Below are 19,758 nucleotides of genomic sequence, written 5' to 3'. Positions count from 1 at the left end.
TAAGGGGCATCTGGAGAAGGTTTCTGATGTAGTTGAGGCCCATTGTTCTACTTGTATAGGGTTTCCCTGTCTAAATGGAATTCAACCAGCTTGCGACAATCATTCCAGGTGAAGTTTGCTCACTAGAATTTCACAAATAGTTTGATGCCAAAAGGGAAAATGGCTCGTAGTTTGCATGATTTAAGAAACCTTGCTTGGTTGGGATATGGTCAGAAAGTCGACATGGGGTTAGGTCAACAGGGTCATTAGGTCGACACAGGCATTAGGTCAACATGGGGAAGGTCAGCAGTCCAAAAGGTTGACATGGCATTTTTCATGGTTTTTTTGAGCCGGCATGTGCCGACAGGCGGTATTTCATGCCCTACCTTCCGCTAAGGTGTGGTGGAAGAATAAAATAGTGTGCCCGAAGTACGAGCCATGCGAGGGGACGCGGTGCTACATTACAGTGTCCATGTTGACTGTGTCAACATTAGGGTAAATAAAACGTGAAAAACCCCATGTCAATGTTTTGACTGTCGACCTAATGCTTGTGTCGACCCAAAAACCCTGCCCCCAACCCCAGCCATGTCGAGCTTCAGTCACGTCGACATTCATGCATGTCAACCTTGTCTATCCTATGATCCATACCGGTTTGGTTGGCGTGTCTACAGGGTAGAAATGATATCTCTGTAATAATAACCTGTAATTGCCATTGGCCAAAGGGATTTTGGAGTCTGGGGGCAGCGCAGCAGTTTAAGTAGCAAGCAAAAGGCAATGACGTGTGGCCAAACCCCCAATATTTGTCATATATTCAGGTGTTCATGCCTGATGCCATAATGAATGGATTGCAACGGTTGGTGGTCAGACTGCCCAATTAGCCGTTCCAATTTGGATCAGGCCTATTTTGGCGTAATGTGTAGGTCGTGTCTAGATCCAATTCTGTTTTTTGACCAGGATGTGACAATAGGTGATTGCGGAAGTTGTTAGATGCCATCACAGTGTTTTTTATTTTATCTGTAATTTACGTAGGTGTAGGCTATTTTTTTGTATGTGGACCCAGTGCATGATGGGTAAAGTAAATAAACTAAAGTGGTTCTAGCTGCAATGGCTGCGGGAGGGTGGCTGTGTACTCTCCAGCATGTGCGGCACCTCTCTCTCCCCCCTCCTCCTGAGCAACATGAATCAATCAGGTAATCCTCCAAACTCTGGCTCTGCTGCTTCCAGCGGCAGAGGCTGGAGAGAGAGGTTACCGCGCCACCAGAGCATGGAGGCCCCTTAAAACAGGGACTTTATTCTCCCCCCTTAATCTGGCCTCAAAATCTACCAACAGTTCATGTTCTGCAGAAAGGGTTGGTTAGTAAAGAATGCACCACGTTGACCATTAGTAATGACCACACCTGTGGACTGTTGGTAGATGTCGAGGATCGGCTTGGCCAGTCCAGCATTAAGTGTTGTATTTCCTATGGAAACACGCTTGTCCCCAGGAGCATTTTGAAAATCAGTACATAGCGGTTTCAAACCCGTACCCAGAAACTCAGACAAGCTGCCGGTTTGTAAAGCCACCACTTTGCAACACCAGCATGGCAAATCCTAAAATGGGCATTGTTGCGGCACTCTGGGGACATGTCTATTACACTGGTTGAGGCATGGACTGGGTCTAAAACAGAGTGACCTATCACGGGTGCATGTAGGGTGATCAACTCATCCCTTTAATCCGGGACACATATTAATTACACAGTTTCTGTGGCTGGCTTTCACCTGGTTTTAAACTGCCACAGAACCTGTGTAATTAATATGTGTCCCGGATTAAAGGGATGAGTTGGTCACCCTAGGTGCATGGTACATTGGGGCATGGTGGCAACCCATTGTGGCTTTGCACAAGCCCCAATATTTTTATAGTGGGTGGCCATGAAGAGCAACCGCTAGCAGGAGCTGCTCGGCCAAACCAAGTCTCTCTGTGTGGCCCAATCGGCATTTGCCAGATGACCAGTCCGGTTTGCCCCAATGGATGCTTAATAAAAGAAAAGGTCTATAGTCTTAGTATGCAGTCAGTATTAATGTGAAAGTCATATTACAATGCTGGAAATCTGTGGGCACTTTCTTAAAGTACAGATATTTTCTCCTGCTTGATAATATCCTAACCCTCATTATTTTTGATCCATACCAAGGACAATCTCTAAGAGAATGTAAAAGTTCCCGTTATGTTTCCGTTTTTATATTCCCTCAAATGTATAGGGTCGGCCATTTTGTTGTAGCACATTTAGTGAACGTCTGTTGAAGGAAAAACGCATCATATTACTCTTGTAAATAGATAAAATTACATTCCTAAGTACTGTATATTCCATTGTTGTGCCGTTAACGAATTTATCGGTACAGTAGTAAAATACTTGCAGTTATTTTATGTTGTTATCCTCATTGAGAAAAGGCGGCGGCCATTTTGCCATAGTCTCACAGACGCGACTACCCACAATCCCTCTATAGCCAGTTAGGGGCCAGTGACAGCGGAGGGGGCGTGGCCACTGAGTCTACAAGACGCCATCTTTGAAAAGTGAAACAGACAGGTATTGTATATGCTCTAATGTTATCTTATTATTCTGTACGGCAGCTCTGTCTGGTAATATGCGGTGTTATTATATAGGGGAGAGGGGACGGTACAGTGATATATGATGGGGATAACACAGCTCCCGGCACACGCTGATATGTGGTATTATTATATAGGGGAGAGGGGACGGTACAGTGATATATGATGGGGGATAACACAGCTCCCGGCACACGCTGATATGTGGTATTATTATATAGGGGAGAGGGGAAGGTACAGCGATATATGATGGGGGATAACACAGCTCCCGGCACACGCTGATATGTGGTGTTATTATATAGGGGAGAGGGGACGGTACAGTGATATATGATGGGATAACACAGCTCCCGGCACACGCTGATATGTGGTGTTATTATATAGGGGAGAGGGGACGGTACAGTGATATATGATGGGGGATAACACAGCTCCCGCCACACGCTGATATGTGGTATTATTATATAGGGGAGAGGGGACGGTACAGTGATATATGATGGGGATAACACAGCTCCCGGCACACGCTGATATGTGGTATTATTATATAGGGGAGAGGGGACGGTACAGTGATATATGATGGGGGATAACACAGCTCCCGGCACACGCTGATATGTGGTATTATTATATAGGGGAGAGGGGACGGTACAGTGATATATGATGGGGATAACACAGCCCCCGGCACACGCTGATATGTGGTATTATTATATAGGGGAGAGGGGACGGTACAGCGATATATGATGGGGATAACACAGCTCCCGGCACACGCTGATATGTGGTGTTATTATATAGGGGAGAGGGGACGGTACAGCTATATATGATGGGATAACACAGCTCCCGGCACACGCTGATATGTGGTATTATATAGGGGAGAGTGGACGGTACAGTGATATATGATGGGGATAACACAGCTCCCGGCACACGCTGATATGTGATATTATTATATAGGGGAGAGGGGACGGTACAGTGATATATGATGGGGATAACACGGCTCCCGGCACACGCTGATATGTGGTATTATTATATAGGGGAGAGGGGACTGTACAGCGACATATGATGGGGATAACACAGCTCCCGGCACACGCTGATATGTGGTATTATTATATAGGGGAGAGGGGACGGTACAGTGATATATGATGGGGATAACACAGCTCCCGGCACACGCTGATATGTGGTATTATTATATAGGGGAGAGGGGACGGTACAGTGATATATGATGGGGATAACACAGCTCCCGGCACACGCTGATATGTGGTGTTATTATATAGGGGAGAGGGGACGGTACAGCGATATATGATGGGGATAACACAGCTCCCGGCACACGCTGATATGTGGTATTATTATATAGGGGAGAAGGGACGGTACAGTGATATATGATGGGGGATAACACAGCTCCCGGCACACGCTGATATGTGGTGTTATTATATAGGGGAGAGGGGACGGTACAGCGATATATGATGGGGATAACACAGCTCCCGGCACACGCTGATATGTGGTATTATTATATAGGGGAGAGGGGACGGTACTGTGATATATGATGGGGGATAACACAGCTCCCGGCACACGCTGATATGTGGTATTGTTATATAGGGGAGAGGGGACGGTACAGTGATATATGATGGGGATAACACAGCTCCCGGCACACGCTGATATGTGGTATTATTATATTGGGGAGAGGGGACGGTACAGTGATATATGATGGGGATAACGCAGCTCCCGGCACACGCTGATATGTGGTATTATTATATAGGGGAGAGGGGACGGTACAATGATATATGATGGGGATAACGCAGCTCCCGGCACACGCTGATATGTGGTATTATTATATAGGGGAGAGGGGACGGTACAATGATATATGATGGGGGATAACACAGCTCCCGGCACACGCTGATATGTGGTATTATTATATAGGGGAGAAGGGGACGGTACAGCGATATATGATGGGGATAACGCAGCTCCTGGCACACGCTGATATGTGGTGTTATTATATAGGGGAGAGGGGACGGTACAGCGATATATGATGGGGATAACGCAGCTCCTGGCACACGCTGATATGTGGTGTTATTATATAGGGGAGAGGGGACGGTACTGTGATATATGATGGGGGATAACACAGCTCCCGGCACACGCTGATATGTGGTGTTATTATATAGGGGAGAGGGGACGGTACAGCGATATATGATGGGGGATAACACAGCTCCCGGCACAGGCTGATATGTGGTGTTATTATATAGGGGAGAAGGGACGGTACAGCGATATATGATGGGGATAACGCAGCTCCCGGCACACGCTGATATGTGGTGTTATTATATAGGGGAGAAGGGACGGTACAGTGATATATGATGGGGATAACACAGCTCCCGGCACACGCTGATATGTGGTATTATTATATAGGGGAGAGGGGACGGTACAGCGATATATGATGGGGATAACGCAGCTCCTGGCACACGCTGATATGTGGGGTTATTATATAGGGGAGAGCGGACGGTACAGCGATATATGATGGGGATAACACAGCTCCCGGCACACGCTGATATGTGGTGTTATTATATAGGGGAGAGGGGACGGTACAGCGATATATGATGGGGGATAACACAGCTCCCGGCACACGCTGATATGTGGTATTATTATATAGGGGAGAGGGGACGGTACAGTGATATATGATGGGATAACACAGCTCCCTGCACATGCTGATATGTGGTGTTATTATATAGGGGAGAGGGGACGGTACAGCGATATATGATGGGATAACACACCTCCCGGCACACGCTGATATGTGGTATTATTATATAGGGGAGAGGGGGCGGTACAGTGATATATGATGGGGATAACACAGCTCCCGGCACACGCTGATATGTGGTATTATTATATAGGGGAGAGGGGACGGTACAGTGATATATGATGGGGATAACACAGCTCCCGGCACACGCTGATATGTGGTATTATTATATAGGGGAGAGGGGGCGGTACAGTGATATATGATGGGGATAACACAGCTCCCAGCACACGCTGATATGTGGTATTATATAGGGGAGAGGGGACGGTACAGTGATATATGATGGGGATAACACAGCTCCCGGCACACGCTGATATGTGGTATTATTATATAGGGGAGAGGGGATGGTACAGTGATATGTGATGGGGGATAACACAGCTCCCGGCACACGCTGATATGTGGTATTATTATATAGGGGAGAGGGGACGGTACAGCTATATATGATGGGATAACACAGCTCCCGGCACACGCTGATATGTGGTATTATATAGGGGAGAGTGGACGGTACAGTGATATATGATGGGGATAACACAGCTCCCGGCACACGCTGATATGTGATATTATTATATAGGGGAGAGGGGACGGTACAGTGATATATGATGGGGATAACACGGCTCCCGGCACACGCTGATATGTGGTATTATTATATAGGGGAGAGGGGACTGTACAGCGACATATGATGGGGATAACACAGCTCCCGGCACACGCTGATATGTGGTATTATTATATAGGGGAGAGGGGACAGGAATTGTACAGTGATATATGAGCAGTAAAATAGCTCCCACAATGTGCTCTGTGTTTTAGGAATTAGTAAAGGAAGGAATGAGGTTATTTTCTTTTTCATTGACGACCATGTCATTGTGTGTGTCAGGTTCCTATAAGGTGTCAGGATGTCACTGTCTATCTTTCCATGGAGGAGTGGGAGTATATAGAGGAACACAGGGGTCTGTACAAGGACGTGATGATGGAGAATCACCGGCCCCTCACATCACTGGGTAAGAGAGATTAATCCAAGTCCTGTCTCCGTGTATAGGTCTTGTTATTAATGTGCTGAAACAGAGTTGGTTGCAAGAGTTGGAATAGGTTGCTCAAACCAGAAGTCTGCTATACCTAAGTATCCGTACATATGTTGATTTTTTTTTTTTAGTGGAGGACATGTGTAGTATGGTGTTATCCCGGGTTTATATTTTATGTGAAAATATATATTTTTTTGTTTTTGTTTTACTGAACTATACTATACTGTTTAATTCCATCGTCCACCTGCTTGCAGGAAAGCGAGTCAAGCCGACCGTCCCACATATTGAAGTTACGGTATCCTATAGCCAGTCTCTGCAAGACCATAAATGTTTTATTTCAATCTCTGATACTTTATGGGATCTCATGTGCAGAGACGCTCATTTTCCCTCAAAGCTGAGCCAGGTCTTCAGCTTGGTTCATTGTAGCTGCAGAGAGTTGGTCGGTCTCCATTGGACTTCTTTAGGTCAAGGATACAGCTATAAGGTAGTCTAGGGTTGCCGTGCGCTCTAACTCTTTAATTGAGAAGAAATATCTGGATCCATTCCCGTACCGTTGCAAGGTGCTTGTAGGATCTAATTTGAAGGACATTTTTTGGTGAGGCCACTGAAAGAAAGTTTTCAACCTTTCTACTGCTAATGTCCTTAATCCCAAGGGACCTCATTTTTGCTTGCATTGTTTCTACGTTAAAGCGAGTGGTCAGTTTTCTATGGAGAGTCGCAGTGAATTAGTCAGGGTTAGATAGGCTGCCAGCTCTTAATACCTCAAACAAGGAACATGATGGGTTTTCAGCCCAACTGGGTACTCCAGGATGTCATCTTTTACTGTACTAGTGGTTCCATTCCACCACAGACACCTGCGTGAGAGGTATTGATAGTCAGAGAAAGGCAACCTAACCTCCCCATCCCGCAGCCTAACCTTAACTAACAGCATAACTAATTGCCCCGCCCCTTCCCCACAAAGCATATTCCTAACCTCCCCCAGCCCCCACAGCCACAGCTTAACATTCCTCCTAGTGCTTTACCACTGTGCTTACCACCGGGACATCCCGAGAATTCCGGCTGTCGGGATCCCACTTCCAGTATTCAGTCTGCCGGTATCTCCCCTGCCAGTTACTGTTGTATAAAGTTACCGCACAGTTCTCTTCTCCCCGCCACCCTGTATATTCCCTGTCATTGCAGCGCTGCATATTATACCAGCTCTGCTAATTACATAGGTATCAGAGACTAGGGATCACCCAGCCTGATTGGAGACGCCAAAGGGGTTTGTGTCAGCTGTTATGAGGCAAAATGGAACGAGTGCGTTGCTCTTAAACTGGAGAAGGGCAACTGGTTGAGTGCCGACCGTTGGGAAGGGATGGTGCGAAAGTGTAAGGACCATGAGTGCAATGACCAGTAATCAGAATTCATCTTTTATTCTATACCGGGAATATTCTCAGTTTTGCTTTTCTGGCATTTTTTTTTGCAAAAATGTACAGCCCTAATTCTGAAACATAAAAATGGTCTGCAGGACTGTGTCACTGTGTATGGCAGGATTAATGGTGAGGATAAAATGACATGTTGTAAACCTAACCGCCATACGTTTTGTTTCAACAGAATTATATAAAGATCCATCTACTCATATGAAAGAAGAAATGATCCTATATGAACAAGGACCTCACCGAATCAGTGACCTTTATGCACTCACAGAACATACACAGTATACATATACGCATATTAAGGTGGAACCGGCCTCATGTGATGTAGAAGACCTCACAGATCATACACCATATACATCTTCTCATATTAAGGAGGATCCAGCCTCTTGTGATGGAGGAGACCTCACAGACACTGACATGTATACACTCACAGGTCATACATCGTACACATCTACTCATATTAAGGAGGAACCAGCCTCTTGTGATGGAGGAGACCTCACAGACACTGATATGTATACACTCACAGGTCATACACAGGATACATCTTCCCATATTAAGGAGGAACCGGCCTCATGTGATGGAGGAGACCTCACAGACACTGACATGTATACACTCACAGGTCATACATCGTACACATCTACTCATATTAAGGAGGAACCAGCCTCTTGTGATGGAGGAGACCTCACAGACACTGACATGTATACACTCACAGGTCATACACAGGATACATCTACTCATACTAAGGAGGAACCGGCCTCATGTGATGGAGGAGACCTCACAGACACTGATATGTATACACTCACAGGTCATACACAGGATACATCTTCCCATATTAAGGAGGAACCGGCCTCATGTGATGGAGGAGACCTCACAGACGCTGATAACTATATACTCAAAGGTCATCCACAGGATACATCTACTCATATTAAGGAGGAACCGGCCTCATGTGATGGAGAAGACCTCACAGACGCTGACATGTATACACTCACAGGTCATACACAGGATACATCTTCTCATATTAAGGAGGAACCAGTCTCATGTGACAAAGAAGACCTCACACATACTGATAATTATATTCCAACATGTCATACACAGTATTCATCTTCTCATATTATGGAGGAACCAGTCTCGTGTGATGGAGGAGACCTCACAGACACTGACATGTATACACCCACAGTTCATACACAGTATACATCTTCTCATATTAAGGAGGAAGCAGCCTTGTGTGATGAAGCAGATCTTACAGACACTGACAATTATAACCCCACATATCATACACAGTATACTGTGGAGGAAACGGGATCTTCTACCAATGGCGAGACATGCGTTAATATCCAGTTCAGTGCTGCTAAACGCCAAATAAAGGAACCAACGGAGCCTACTGAAGATAAATCCTATGCCAGGTGTGAGAACTATGTTGGGTGTATATCAGAACGTGACGCGCACCCACAATGTCCCACAGGAAAGAAGCGATTTTATTGTTTTGAGTGCGGAAAAAATTATGCAAGCAAAAAAAATCTTGTTCGACATCAAATGACCCACACAGGAACCAAACCTTATCCGTGCCCCACATGTGGCAAAACTTTTACTGTGAAATCCAGCATTTACAGGCACCAAACGATTCACGAACGGGAGAGGCAATTCTCATGCTCGGAGTGCGGGAAACGCTTCAAGCTTGAAACCGACCTCGTCTCGCACCAGAAAACGCACGCCAAGGAAAGGAAATATTCCTGCTCCGAATGTGGGAAATGTTTTAAAAGTCGCTCAGAACTTGTCAGCCACGTTGTTAACGGTCTGGACTTTACGTAAATTGTGTATACACCTGCAGATTGAAATATCTTCAATCTCATTGTTTTGTACTATAGAACATTTACGACAGTGGTTCAAGAGGTAAGGTACGAAGACCTACCAAGTGTGCAATGTTCTCGATTCCATACTCCTTTCCCACCAGGCCAGAGCAGGTACCGCTGCTTCTCCTCACAGCCGTTAGGCCGTGCCTAATAGCAATCATACTGTCCCAACATGGCGGGCCTGGCAGGGACCTGGTCAAACATTGAGGTGCACCGTATGACTAGAATAGCAGATGAACTTCATCATCAACTTGTCGAGGTGTGCGGTGATAACGTCACGTCATGGAAATAGGTTTGGGTTTGGCGTCTTTCTGGTGTACGGTTGGAACAGATGCTTAGATGATTATGGAGACTATGGAAAAATTGGTACTTGTGTAGTTTCACGGCGCCGCCGCGCACACTCCGTCTCTAAAACTTGGCAGCCTGCCAGAGGCTCTGTTTAACTGTGCGCGTGCCGCTCTAGCTCTGCCTGACTGTGCTTGTGCCGCTCTAGCTGTAAGCTACGTATTGACAGCTACGTTAACAGCATAGCGCCGGGCAGCAGCAGCGCGCTGCCCATGCGCTGACAGGTCACTGTGGGACTTGTAGTTCCATAGTGAAATAGGCAGCCCTGCGCACTGCTGACAATGGGGGCATGTAAAAGTGGACACCCCGGGCACCCCCCGGCACACCGCTACCAAAGGGGGAGTCCCCCATGCAGACGCTAAATTTAGATGCAAAAGCGTCTGAAAACCGGACTACCTGCAAGCCGCTAAGAAGGGGGAGTCAGGATTCAGACGATAAAGCGTCTGAAACCCGGCTACGAAGGGGTCGTGTCCCCCATGCAGACGCTAAAACTTAGACACTTTAGCATCTGAAAACCGGACTACCTGCTAGACGCTAAGAAGCCGGGGTTTCTGGACTTAGACGCTAAAGCCTCTGAATTTAGTTGGGACTAGGGGTACATCTAAATTTAGACGCTAAAGCATCTAAATTTAGTTGGGTCTAGGGGTACACTATTTAAACCTGTCCACAGTGGCACTAGTCGACGCAACAGCTGTTGACCTTGTAAATCCCACTATCCACGCCATCCACTATCCACTTCGGAATAGAAAGTGTGGCGAGCGCAGCGAGGGGATTCGGACACCTGTGAATCCCGCGAAGGGACGCGGATACCTGTGCAGGTATCCGCGTCCCCTCGCGGGGCTCGCTGCGCTTGTCACACTTTCTATTCTCAACTCCACGCCGACGTGGATAGTGGGGGTATGAAAAGGCCGTAGGACGCGTACCGCCGCCGCTCGTCAACGCTTCGGGTTGGCGTGGATAGTGGGATTTACAAGGTCGACAGCTGTTGCGTCGACTAGTGCCACTGTGGACAGGTTTAAGAGTGTTTTGCACAGTGCATATGGATTCAGACGCCAAAGCGTCTAAATTGTAGCGTCTGCATTTCGGGCACCCCCTTTGATAGCGGTGTGCTGAGTTTAGACGGAATTAGACACTACGCTACGCTGATAACGTAGCGCTGCGCTGAGAACAGCTAGAGCGGCACACGCTACGCTGGTAACGTAGCTCTGAGAACAGCTAGAGCGGCACGCGCCCAGAGTCTGGCAGGCTGCCAAGTTTCAAACAGAGTGTGTGCGCGGCGGCGCCGTGATACTACACAAGTACCAAAAATTATTTGTTTAAAATCCATAATATTGATTATATATATATATATATATGTACAAGTTGAATACATTTCCGCAGGGAGGTCTTGTTACCTTATTTATTGAACCACCCTTGTATGTGAAGTTCACATCCAAAAGGGAGGCCCCACAGTGTGTGCCTTCAGAAGTGGGCTGCATTCCCCTAGGATAATCCGGACTACAACTAATTGAAAGAGCCCCCACCCCTATGCAGACTCAATCTGGGTCTCCACGTTTAGACGTGCCCCCAATGCTCATGTTTTCATCATAATCTACCACCCACTCTGACCTATGCACTCCCAAAATACATTCTCCCGCCGTATCTGTGGCCTCTCCCTTCATATGTAAATTCTCACAAGCAGGGCCCTCTCTCCCATAGCCTAAAACAAGCAATGTAATTTGTACATTTTGTTAAGCCTTCTGTAACGGTTTAAAATTGTTATGTACTGTTATATGTCCCCTGTAAAAATCTATTAATATAAATATTTTGAATATAAAAATAAAATAAAAATCGGGTGTGGCTGGATATGACGGAAAATGTGAGAGAGAAACAAAAACTGGACAAAGCAGATATTCCCAGGTGCAGAAATACTGATTAGCAGACACTTGGACGATGCCAAGAAAGACTCAACAAAACTAATATTCAATTAAGTAGATAAATTGAGGAGGCTGGATATGTCCTTATCAGGACCAGAGTAAATGTAGATTGGCGAGCTGCAGAGTTCCCTAGAATTATGAAGGCACTGGGACACATCGTGGTTTAATCATAATGTCCAAAGTAGCGGGATATGCAGAAGCGGGGATCCAGACAAATGACCACAGGTAACGGCAGGTCCTAGACACGGTAAATCAGTACAAAAACATGAACAGCAGACATGACCAGCTACCTCATCCCACCAGAGACCAGGAAACATAAATGACCAGCGAAATGTCTGCTGAGAGGCAGGGTTATGTAGCAGAGGAACCGGTGCAGGTGGTTGCACAGGAAACCAGACATTCTCCATGATGTGAGGAAAGATTGTTCAAATGTCACAGCAGCACCTCTGGTGACAAAAAGGTACTGCGGGCCATATACTATACAAGGGCGAGTCCTAACTAGTGGCTGGCCACACTCATTTTTGGGCCCCAAGGATGCCATTTTCCCATTGGGCCCTTAATGCCCGTGTAATCCTGTTTACGGGAAGCTTTCATACATGTATGGCTACTCGAGTCGAAGAAGAAGAGTAGGGTGTTCATTTAAAATTGTTTAGTAAAATTGATCAAAATGCCCACCAAATATTTCCATATGTTAACCGAGGCTTACAAGATAGATAGGATGTCCATGCGCACATATTTTTCTGTGGCACAAAGATTTAGTGGCAGTCGTGTGGATGTCAAAGGTTTGTTCTGGGATGTATCTCGTCAAGATTCTCGTAGGTGATTCAAACATAAAAGATAAACAGATAAAAAAAGTTCATAGTGTATTTCTACAGAAAGTTTATAAGTCGATCCATCTCCTGTACGAAGTATATAGTCTTCTTATATAGGGTTCTGATTCTACTTCTTATGGGTTCACCCTTCGTGTGGTAACAAGTAGATGATGCTTACAATCAGCTTACATTAATAACAAGAGGATTAAACATATCAAGGTATTTTTAAACGCTCACATGTATGCTTACATTAGCCTCGCTGTGGATCCTCATATCATGGTTTCTTTCAATGGCAATAAACTCCAGGCAGATGATAAAAAACCGGTAGTATTTATTTAGCAAAAAAGTATAAAATATATAATAAAGAGGAGGTAAGTATAATTACAAGTAAAGTTCATACAACCTTCCTCTGGATAAAAAAACACACCAACGCGTTTCAACAGTGTATGTCTTTGTCAATGTGTCAACTTCCCGGGAGACCTTGCACATGAAAAAAAAACAATTTTAAATGTGGAAAAAATTATTAAAATTGTTCAAATTGAGCGTTGACTCAGCATCCGAATGATAGCAGAAACGATAACAAACTGTTAGGCAAATTCTGCATCAAGATCTTAACATGACCAAAGATGGTTCCAAGGCTTCTCACTTGGAACCAAAAGTGGATTTGTTCAGATAAATGAAAGATGGGTACTTGTTTCCTAGAACGGCACCCAAATCACATTGCATGGGCTATTTTAGTGCCGTGCCATGCGATGTGATTTTTTAATGTAATTTATTCACTGCTCTGTGTGCCCCAGGGGATCGCATCGCACCTCCCGCAAAATCGCATGCGATTTTATAGGGTGTGCGATGCCATTACATTAGCTATACAATACTCTTTTTAGGACATCCAATCATAAATTACATTAGAAAGTATCGCACGGCACTGAAATGGCCCATGCGATGTGATTACCCTACGCAGAACAGCCCACTAAGCAAATAGCTTAGTGGCGCCATTCTAGGAAATGAGTACCGAAAGATTTCTCATTTTTTGGATAAAGTTATGATCTCTGATGAAACATGGATCTTTCAGTATGATCTGGAGACAAAACGCCAGTCTGTGCACTGAAAAACACCATCATGACCAAGAATGAAGAAAGCACGTCAAAGCAAATTCAAAGCCATGTAAATTGTTTTCTTTGATATCAAGGGTGTTGTATTGTCAAACTGGGTACCAGAAGGATGTTAAAGCAATATACTGCAAAAGATAGTCAAACCTGATTGTGTCATTTAAAGGCATAAGTTGTCTGGAGTAATTGTATTTACCAGTCCAGAGGATGAGTGGAGAGTGATCCAGCAGGTCTTATAACCTCAGATAACACGGCGAGTGTTCCTGATGTAATCAGACTTTTCTAAAAATTGCCATTGGAGGATGGAGTCTTCCAAATTCTCGTTGTCCCCAAATAGTGCAGTGGATTCCTCTGGGCAAGCTTTATTTGACTCCTGTAGTGAGTATCAGGCCAGATTCCATTTATTTTGATCTGGGGTTGCTTCAGACACTTTAGATGCCTTACTTTGGAGCTGGGTGGGTGCCAAAAAGGGTGGTCAAGCGCGTTTCGCTGCATCCCAACTGCAGCTTTATCAAAGGTGCAGTTGGGATGCAGCCAAACGCGTCAGTTCCACCATATTTAGCATTCATCTAGCTGCAAATTCTATTTTATCCCAAGACCTGGAGACCCACCATCAGCAGATAAAAGAGATACTCCAGAGATTACGCTCCAGTCGCATAGATCGGATAAACACATTTCTGAAGTTCTGGCCATTTCCTTTCTGAGGTACATCTTCTTTGGAACAGGTCTGCAGATGGCAATTCTCGACGACTGGTCCTTGCCAATCTCCTTGAAAGCAATTCAAAGGCTCCCCGGTTTCACCAACTACTATAGAAAGTTCGTTGAAGGGTTCTTAACGCTTGTGGACCATATCACTGTACTCCCCCATAACTCTTCACTGCCAATCCAGTCCTAAGGCAACCTGATGCTAGCCGTCCATTGATTCTCCAAGTAGACACATCCACAGAGGGAATAGGGGCAGGTCTCATGAATGGGGTGGGTGCTATTCTTTGAGGTTTCTCTTGGCAGATAGGAACTACACAATTGGTTAAGAAAAAACACTTGCTATTAAGTTAGCTATTGAAGAATGGTGGTATGTATTTGAGCAGTGGTTCTCAAACTCAGTCCTCAGGACCCCACACAGTTCACATTTTCCAGGTCACAAGACAGGTGCACTCATTACTGACACATTTTAAAAGATCCACAGGTGGAGCTAATTATTTCACTTGATTCTGTGAGGAGACCAGCAAATCATGCACTGTGTGGGGTCCTGAGGACCGACTTTGAAAACCTGTGTATTTGAGGGAGCGAAGTTCACAATAACTGTGTTCATCATTTGAAATAAAAACAGGAGCACAAAGAACTGGGCAGAATAAATTGGGCTAAGTGCAATCACTTCCTGGGGACGAGCGCAGTGTAAGCAGTCAGTCTGCAATATAAGGACGTTACATCACAAGATAACTATTAATTGTCCTTTTCTATCCTCTTATATCTGGCAAATATATTGGCACACGCAGGGCTGGTTGTCCTATTATCGTACCCAGTGCTAGCACTTCCTTGCCTTGCACCTGATTCCTAAGGTGTCTGATTGTGTTTCACACTGTGCTGCTTGCAGTAGTTATGTCATGGGCACTGCCATCTTGCCTGCAGTCAGATGATCAATTCTCAGCCAACCCCAGGCCTGCTTCCCTACACATGACTACAGTAACCAATCAGCAGCCAGGGTTCCCTATACAACGCTCTCCCTGGCCATTACTCATTGACAGATTAATTTCTAATATGATCTGCTTCCTAGTATCTTGGCTCCCCAGTCCAGTGTGTTCCTTCTGCTCCTAGTGCCAGTCACTGCCTCTGGGGGTTCTCCATAGTTTTAAGCTTGTTCCTGCATTGTTGGTCACCACTTCTTGTCTGACTCTTAGCACTTACCTATTGAATCTTATGGCAGTTACCCATATGGGAGCTGTCATATCGGGGTTAATGTTGCACAAATTGTACATCATGTCCATTCTGGTTTCAGATCACAGCGTATGTCACCCAATGCCATGCCCATTGTAGTGAGACCATGCCCACTTTCTGGTACCTAGTACAAGTAACCTCCCCCTATCTCATCCTGTTGTGGCTGGGTGGCATAGGGGGTTATTCTAATTGCCTCACTCCCTCGCGTGTCTGTGCAGGGGAGCGATGGTGAGCGTCAGTGCATGCGCATTTATGCTCATGTGCAGAAGCTTGGTGCGAGCGGGCAAGGCAAACTGCCAGTTCGCCATCCCGTTCACACCTAGCAGTGCGGGTGGGGCGGCGGCAAGGGGTCGCTCATGGGAACGCCCACCGTTTCATGGGCGTTCCCATTGTCATTCACCTGTGATGCAGGGGGGTGGGCTGCTGACATCAGCGAATGTCAGCTGCTTGCTTCCCGCACAGGGCGCCCGCAGCTGTAAGACACCAGAGAGGCGACTATTGAATGATTTCGTCCCCGCACCCAAGGGGTGGGGAACTCAGCAATCGGGGGGCGGCGTTACATCCACATGCAAAGTTGTGAATTTCACAGTGTTGTGTGTAGACCAGAATAAGGACCTTAATGTGTAAGCAGTATGACTGTGGGCAATATATGTCAGGGGCACCACTACTGAGGATATCATATGTATATGAGGCACTACCACTGGGGGCATTATATGTAGAAGCAGCACTACTACTGTTGGCATTATGTGTAGGCGGTGCTACTACTGAAGCTCCTTGAGTCCTATTGGATAAAAGAGCAGTATATAAATACAATTATTTTTATTAGTAGTATTGTGGGCATGTATAAGGGTATTTAGGGTATTATGTGTAAGTGGTGTGCCTTACGTGTATAAGCAGCACTGCTAATCTGGGTATAATGGGTATTACACTACTGTGAGCATTGTGTATAAAGGGGCACTACGATGTGGCATAACGTAGATAAGGGGCACTACCTGCGGTATGTGAATAACATTGTGCTACTGTGTGATGTTATTTGAAATGGGTGTACTATTTTGTGGACACACCCCTTCATTGTAAGAACACACCCCTTTTTGGCGCACACTGGAGGTTAGTCTGATCCACACACACTGGCAGCGTTACATGTGGATTTAACGCTGCTCGCACTGCCGCCAGCCCCCCCAATCATATGGTATGGAACGATCATGCAAAACTAAGACACAGCTGTCTCAGCTTTGCGTGCACCCTGTACGAGGACAGGGTGGGCAGCTGACTTCCGGTAATGTCAGCTGGCCGCCCCCGGCAGCCGCGTCACTGCCTCATTACCATGGGAACACCCATGAAACGCTGGGCATTCCCATGGGTGCGTCCATCCACTGCTGCCCTGTCTCTTGGTACAGCCCGGGAGGGAGCGTTCACGTTTACCATTTTCAGGGGGTATCGGACACCCAAGCACCGGCCCTGCTATTAGGTTAATTGGCTCCTGACCATAGTGTGTGTGTGTGTGTACATGGACTGACTAGATGGGGCAAATGGTTCTTACCTGCTGCCACATTCTATGTCTCCATGAGATATTGTCCATAGCAACCAATCAGATTCTATGTATCAATGATATAGCACCTTCTAAAAGATACAAATAATCTGATTGGCCCAAATTGCAACATCTCCATCTCTTGTAAATATATCCCTAGGAATGAGTCTGAATAAGTTACCACATCTGATATGGGAGTCATCAAGGGACCTGGACCTGTTACCTGCAGGGTCACTACAGCCAAAAAGGTGTACCCCAAAACGTGAATCAGCCTTAATGTGTTCTCACTGGATATACCAAACATCATCACACATTACTGTTATGGATATTGGGATACTGAATATTAAACAGCTGCAGAATATGTGCGCTATGTCATTTGCTGCATTTGTTTAGCTGCTGCCAGGACCGGGAGGTATAATGAACAATTCTTCTACTTGTGTTTTTGTTAGATTGATATATTTTTATATTTCATTAATATCATGTTTATTGAGATGGTTAGATACTTTATACATTGAATTTTTACTTAATAATGTTTGACGTAGCATATTTTTTGTGTACTGTCCCTTGCACACTGCAGGTTAACAAATCGCTCTGCTCTTTCAGAATACATTTGGAGATCATGATTTCCAGTGGTAGCGACGATACACACAATAATGGCTCACTGATTATATACTGTATATAACGACAACAAATGGGTGATGAGAGATATGTAGACTTTCGGGATTCGGGGGAACCCCCCCAGGTCTGTTGAAGAATAGAAGGTCTATGATGCAGATGTGTATCATGAATGTAGTATCAGGTTTTAATTATATGGTGTTACAAGAGGTCCAAAGCCCCTTACATTCATAGTAAACAGAAGGACAAACAAAACAACAAAAATATAGATAATAAAATGATACAAAAGACTTACAGTACAATACATTGCATAACTTACAAGGTGTATACCAACTGCTTCACATGCAGTCATAATAGCAGCGCTGGCTGATATAGGAGGTCCGGTGCAATTGTTGGCAATGGAGAGATGGCAGTCCACGCCTGTCCTCAAAATTGTAACAAATAGCTACATTTAGCGCATTATGTTTTTGATACTGAGCAACACTACAACCCTAATCCTGAGAGCCTAGAACACTGTAGTGTGACGGGTTGCGGTCATTTGGTCTACATCATGATGGTCGACACCATTAGGTCGACATAGGAAAAGGTCGACCTGGTTCTAGGACGAAAGGTCATTAGTTCATCAGGTCATTAGTTCGACAATGTCTAGGTCGACAGTCAAAAGGTCGACATGGGGTTTCTTGCTGGTTTTTTAGCCGACATGTGCCGACAGGCAGTATTTCATGCCCTACCATCCACTAGGGCGTGGTGGGAGAATAAAATAGTGCCTGACGTATCGTGAGCGATGCGAGGGGATGCAGTGCACTTGAAACTGTGTACATGTTGACTGTGTTGACATTCAGGTAAAAAAAACAGTGAAAACCCCCATGTCCACCTATTGACTGTCGACCATCATGCTGTAGACCAAATGATCCCGACCCAGTGTGACAGGGTTAGTAGTATTTCCAGTTAAACATGGATCCAGTCCAGGTTGTGGTTACAGTTCAGGAATTTACTGCAGTATTGTGGAATAATAGCACCTGTAAACTGCCTTAAAAAATGGTTTCTGTGGACAAGCCCAATGCTCCTGACAGAGGCCTTGCTGCCCAGGTAATAGGCTGGGGGTATGGATTACAGTGGGGGCCTTTAGAGTTCTGTACCAACTTGTTACCTGTATTCTGATTGCTGATTTCCATGTGATTGTCCCGACTGCTGTGGGTTTAAAAATGGTTTCTGTGGACAAGTCAAATGCTCCGGATGGTGGGCCAGCTGCCCAGGTGATAGGCTGGGGGCATGGATTACCCTTGTAATGGGCTTGTTCTGTAACAATTTAATAGAAGACTAAGCTGTGATGCTGTTACCTGTATTCTGTTTGCTGATTTTCATGTGATTGACCTGTGGGGGAAATAAAAGTGCTGTTTGTACTTTTTCCTCGTCTGTGGGATCCTTTTAACAGTAGGTCAACTATGACCTTAAACTGCGATAAAAGATACAATCTTGAGCCACGAAAATCAAGCTTTCCCATAAATATGTTCTTTGGTAATACGGTTTCCCTGTGATGCCTGAAATATATCTATAAACTGTAACATATAAAGTGTTTAATTGCATGCTGTTCGGGATACAGAGGCCTTCATGGTTATCGACACCTCTCTTGAGTCCTCACTCTAATAGTACAGATTTAATGAGGCACGCACTAGTTCTTGGTTCAGACGCCTTGATAAATCTGGTGGTGTGCACCTTTATTCTCCTACAAAAGTAGATATTATACCTCAGGGGTGGCCAAACCTGTCCTCAAGATCTACCAACGGTGCATGTTTTCCAGGCAACCTGTGGATCTATTGTAGGAATGAATGCAGCAGGTTTTAAAATGTGACAGTTAGTAATGACTACAGCTGTGCACCAGCCAGGTAACCT

The 19,758-nt window shown here is 45.4% G+C and overlaps 1 protein-coding gene across 1 annotated transcript; it reads left to right on the top strand.

Moving 5' to 3' along the window:
• The first annotated feature begins 2,486 nt into the window (after positions 1–2,486).
• LOC146009943 (uncharacterized) lies at positions 2,487–11,785 on the top strand. Its single transcript, XM_083150613.1, has 3 exons — positions 2,487–2,540; positions 6,196–6,319; positions 7,934–11,785. The coding sequence occupies exons 2-3, from the start codon at positions 6,235–6,237 to the stop codon at positions 9,562–9,564; spliced, it is 1,716 nt and encodes a 571-aa protein (XP_083006739.1). The 5' UTR covers positions 2,487–2,540; positions 6,196–6,234; the 3' UTR covers positions 9,565–11,785.
• Positions 11,786–19,758: the final 7,973 nt, after the last annotated feature.

The sequence above is a fragment of the Crinia signifera genome, chromosome 6, assembly GCF_055691185.1.
Source record: "Crinia signifera chromosome 6, ASM5569118v1, whole genome shotgun sequence".
NCBI lineage: Eukaryota > Metazoa > Chordata > Amphibia > Anura > Myobatrachidae > Crinia > Crinia signifera.
The sequence above is the reverse complement of the archived record's forward strand: the minus strand, read 5'-3'. Positions and strand labels throughout refer to the sequence as shown.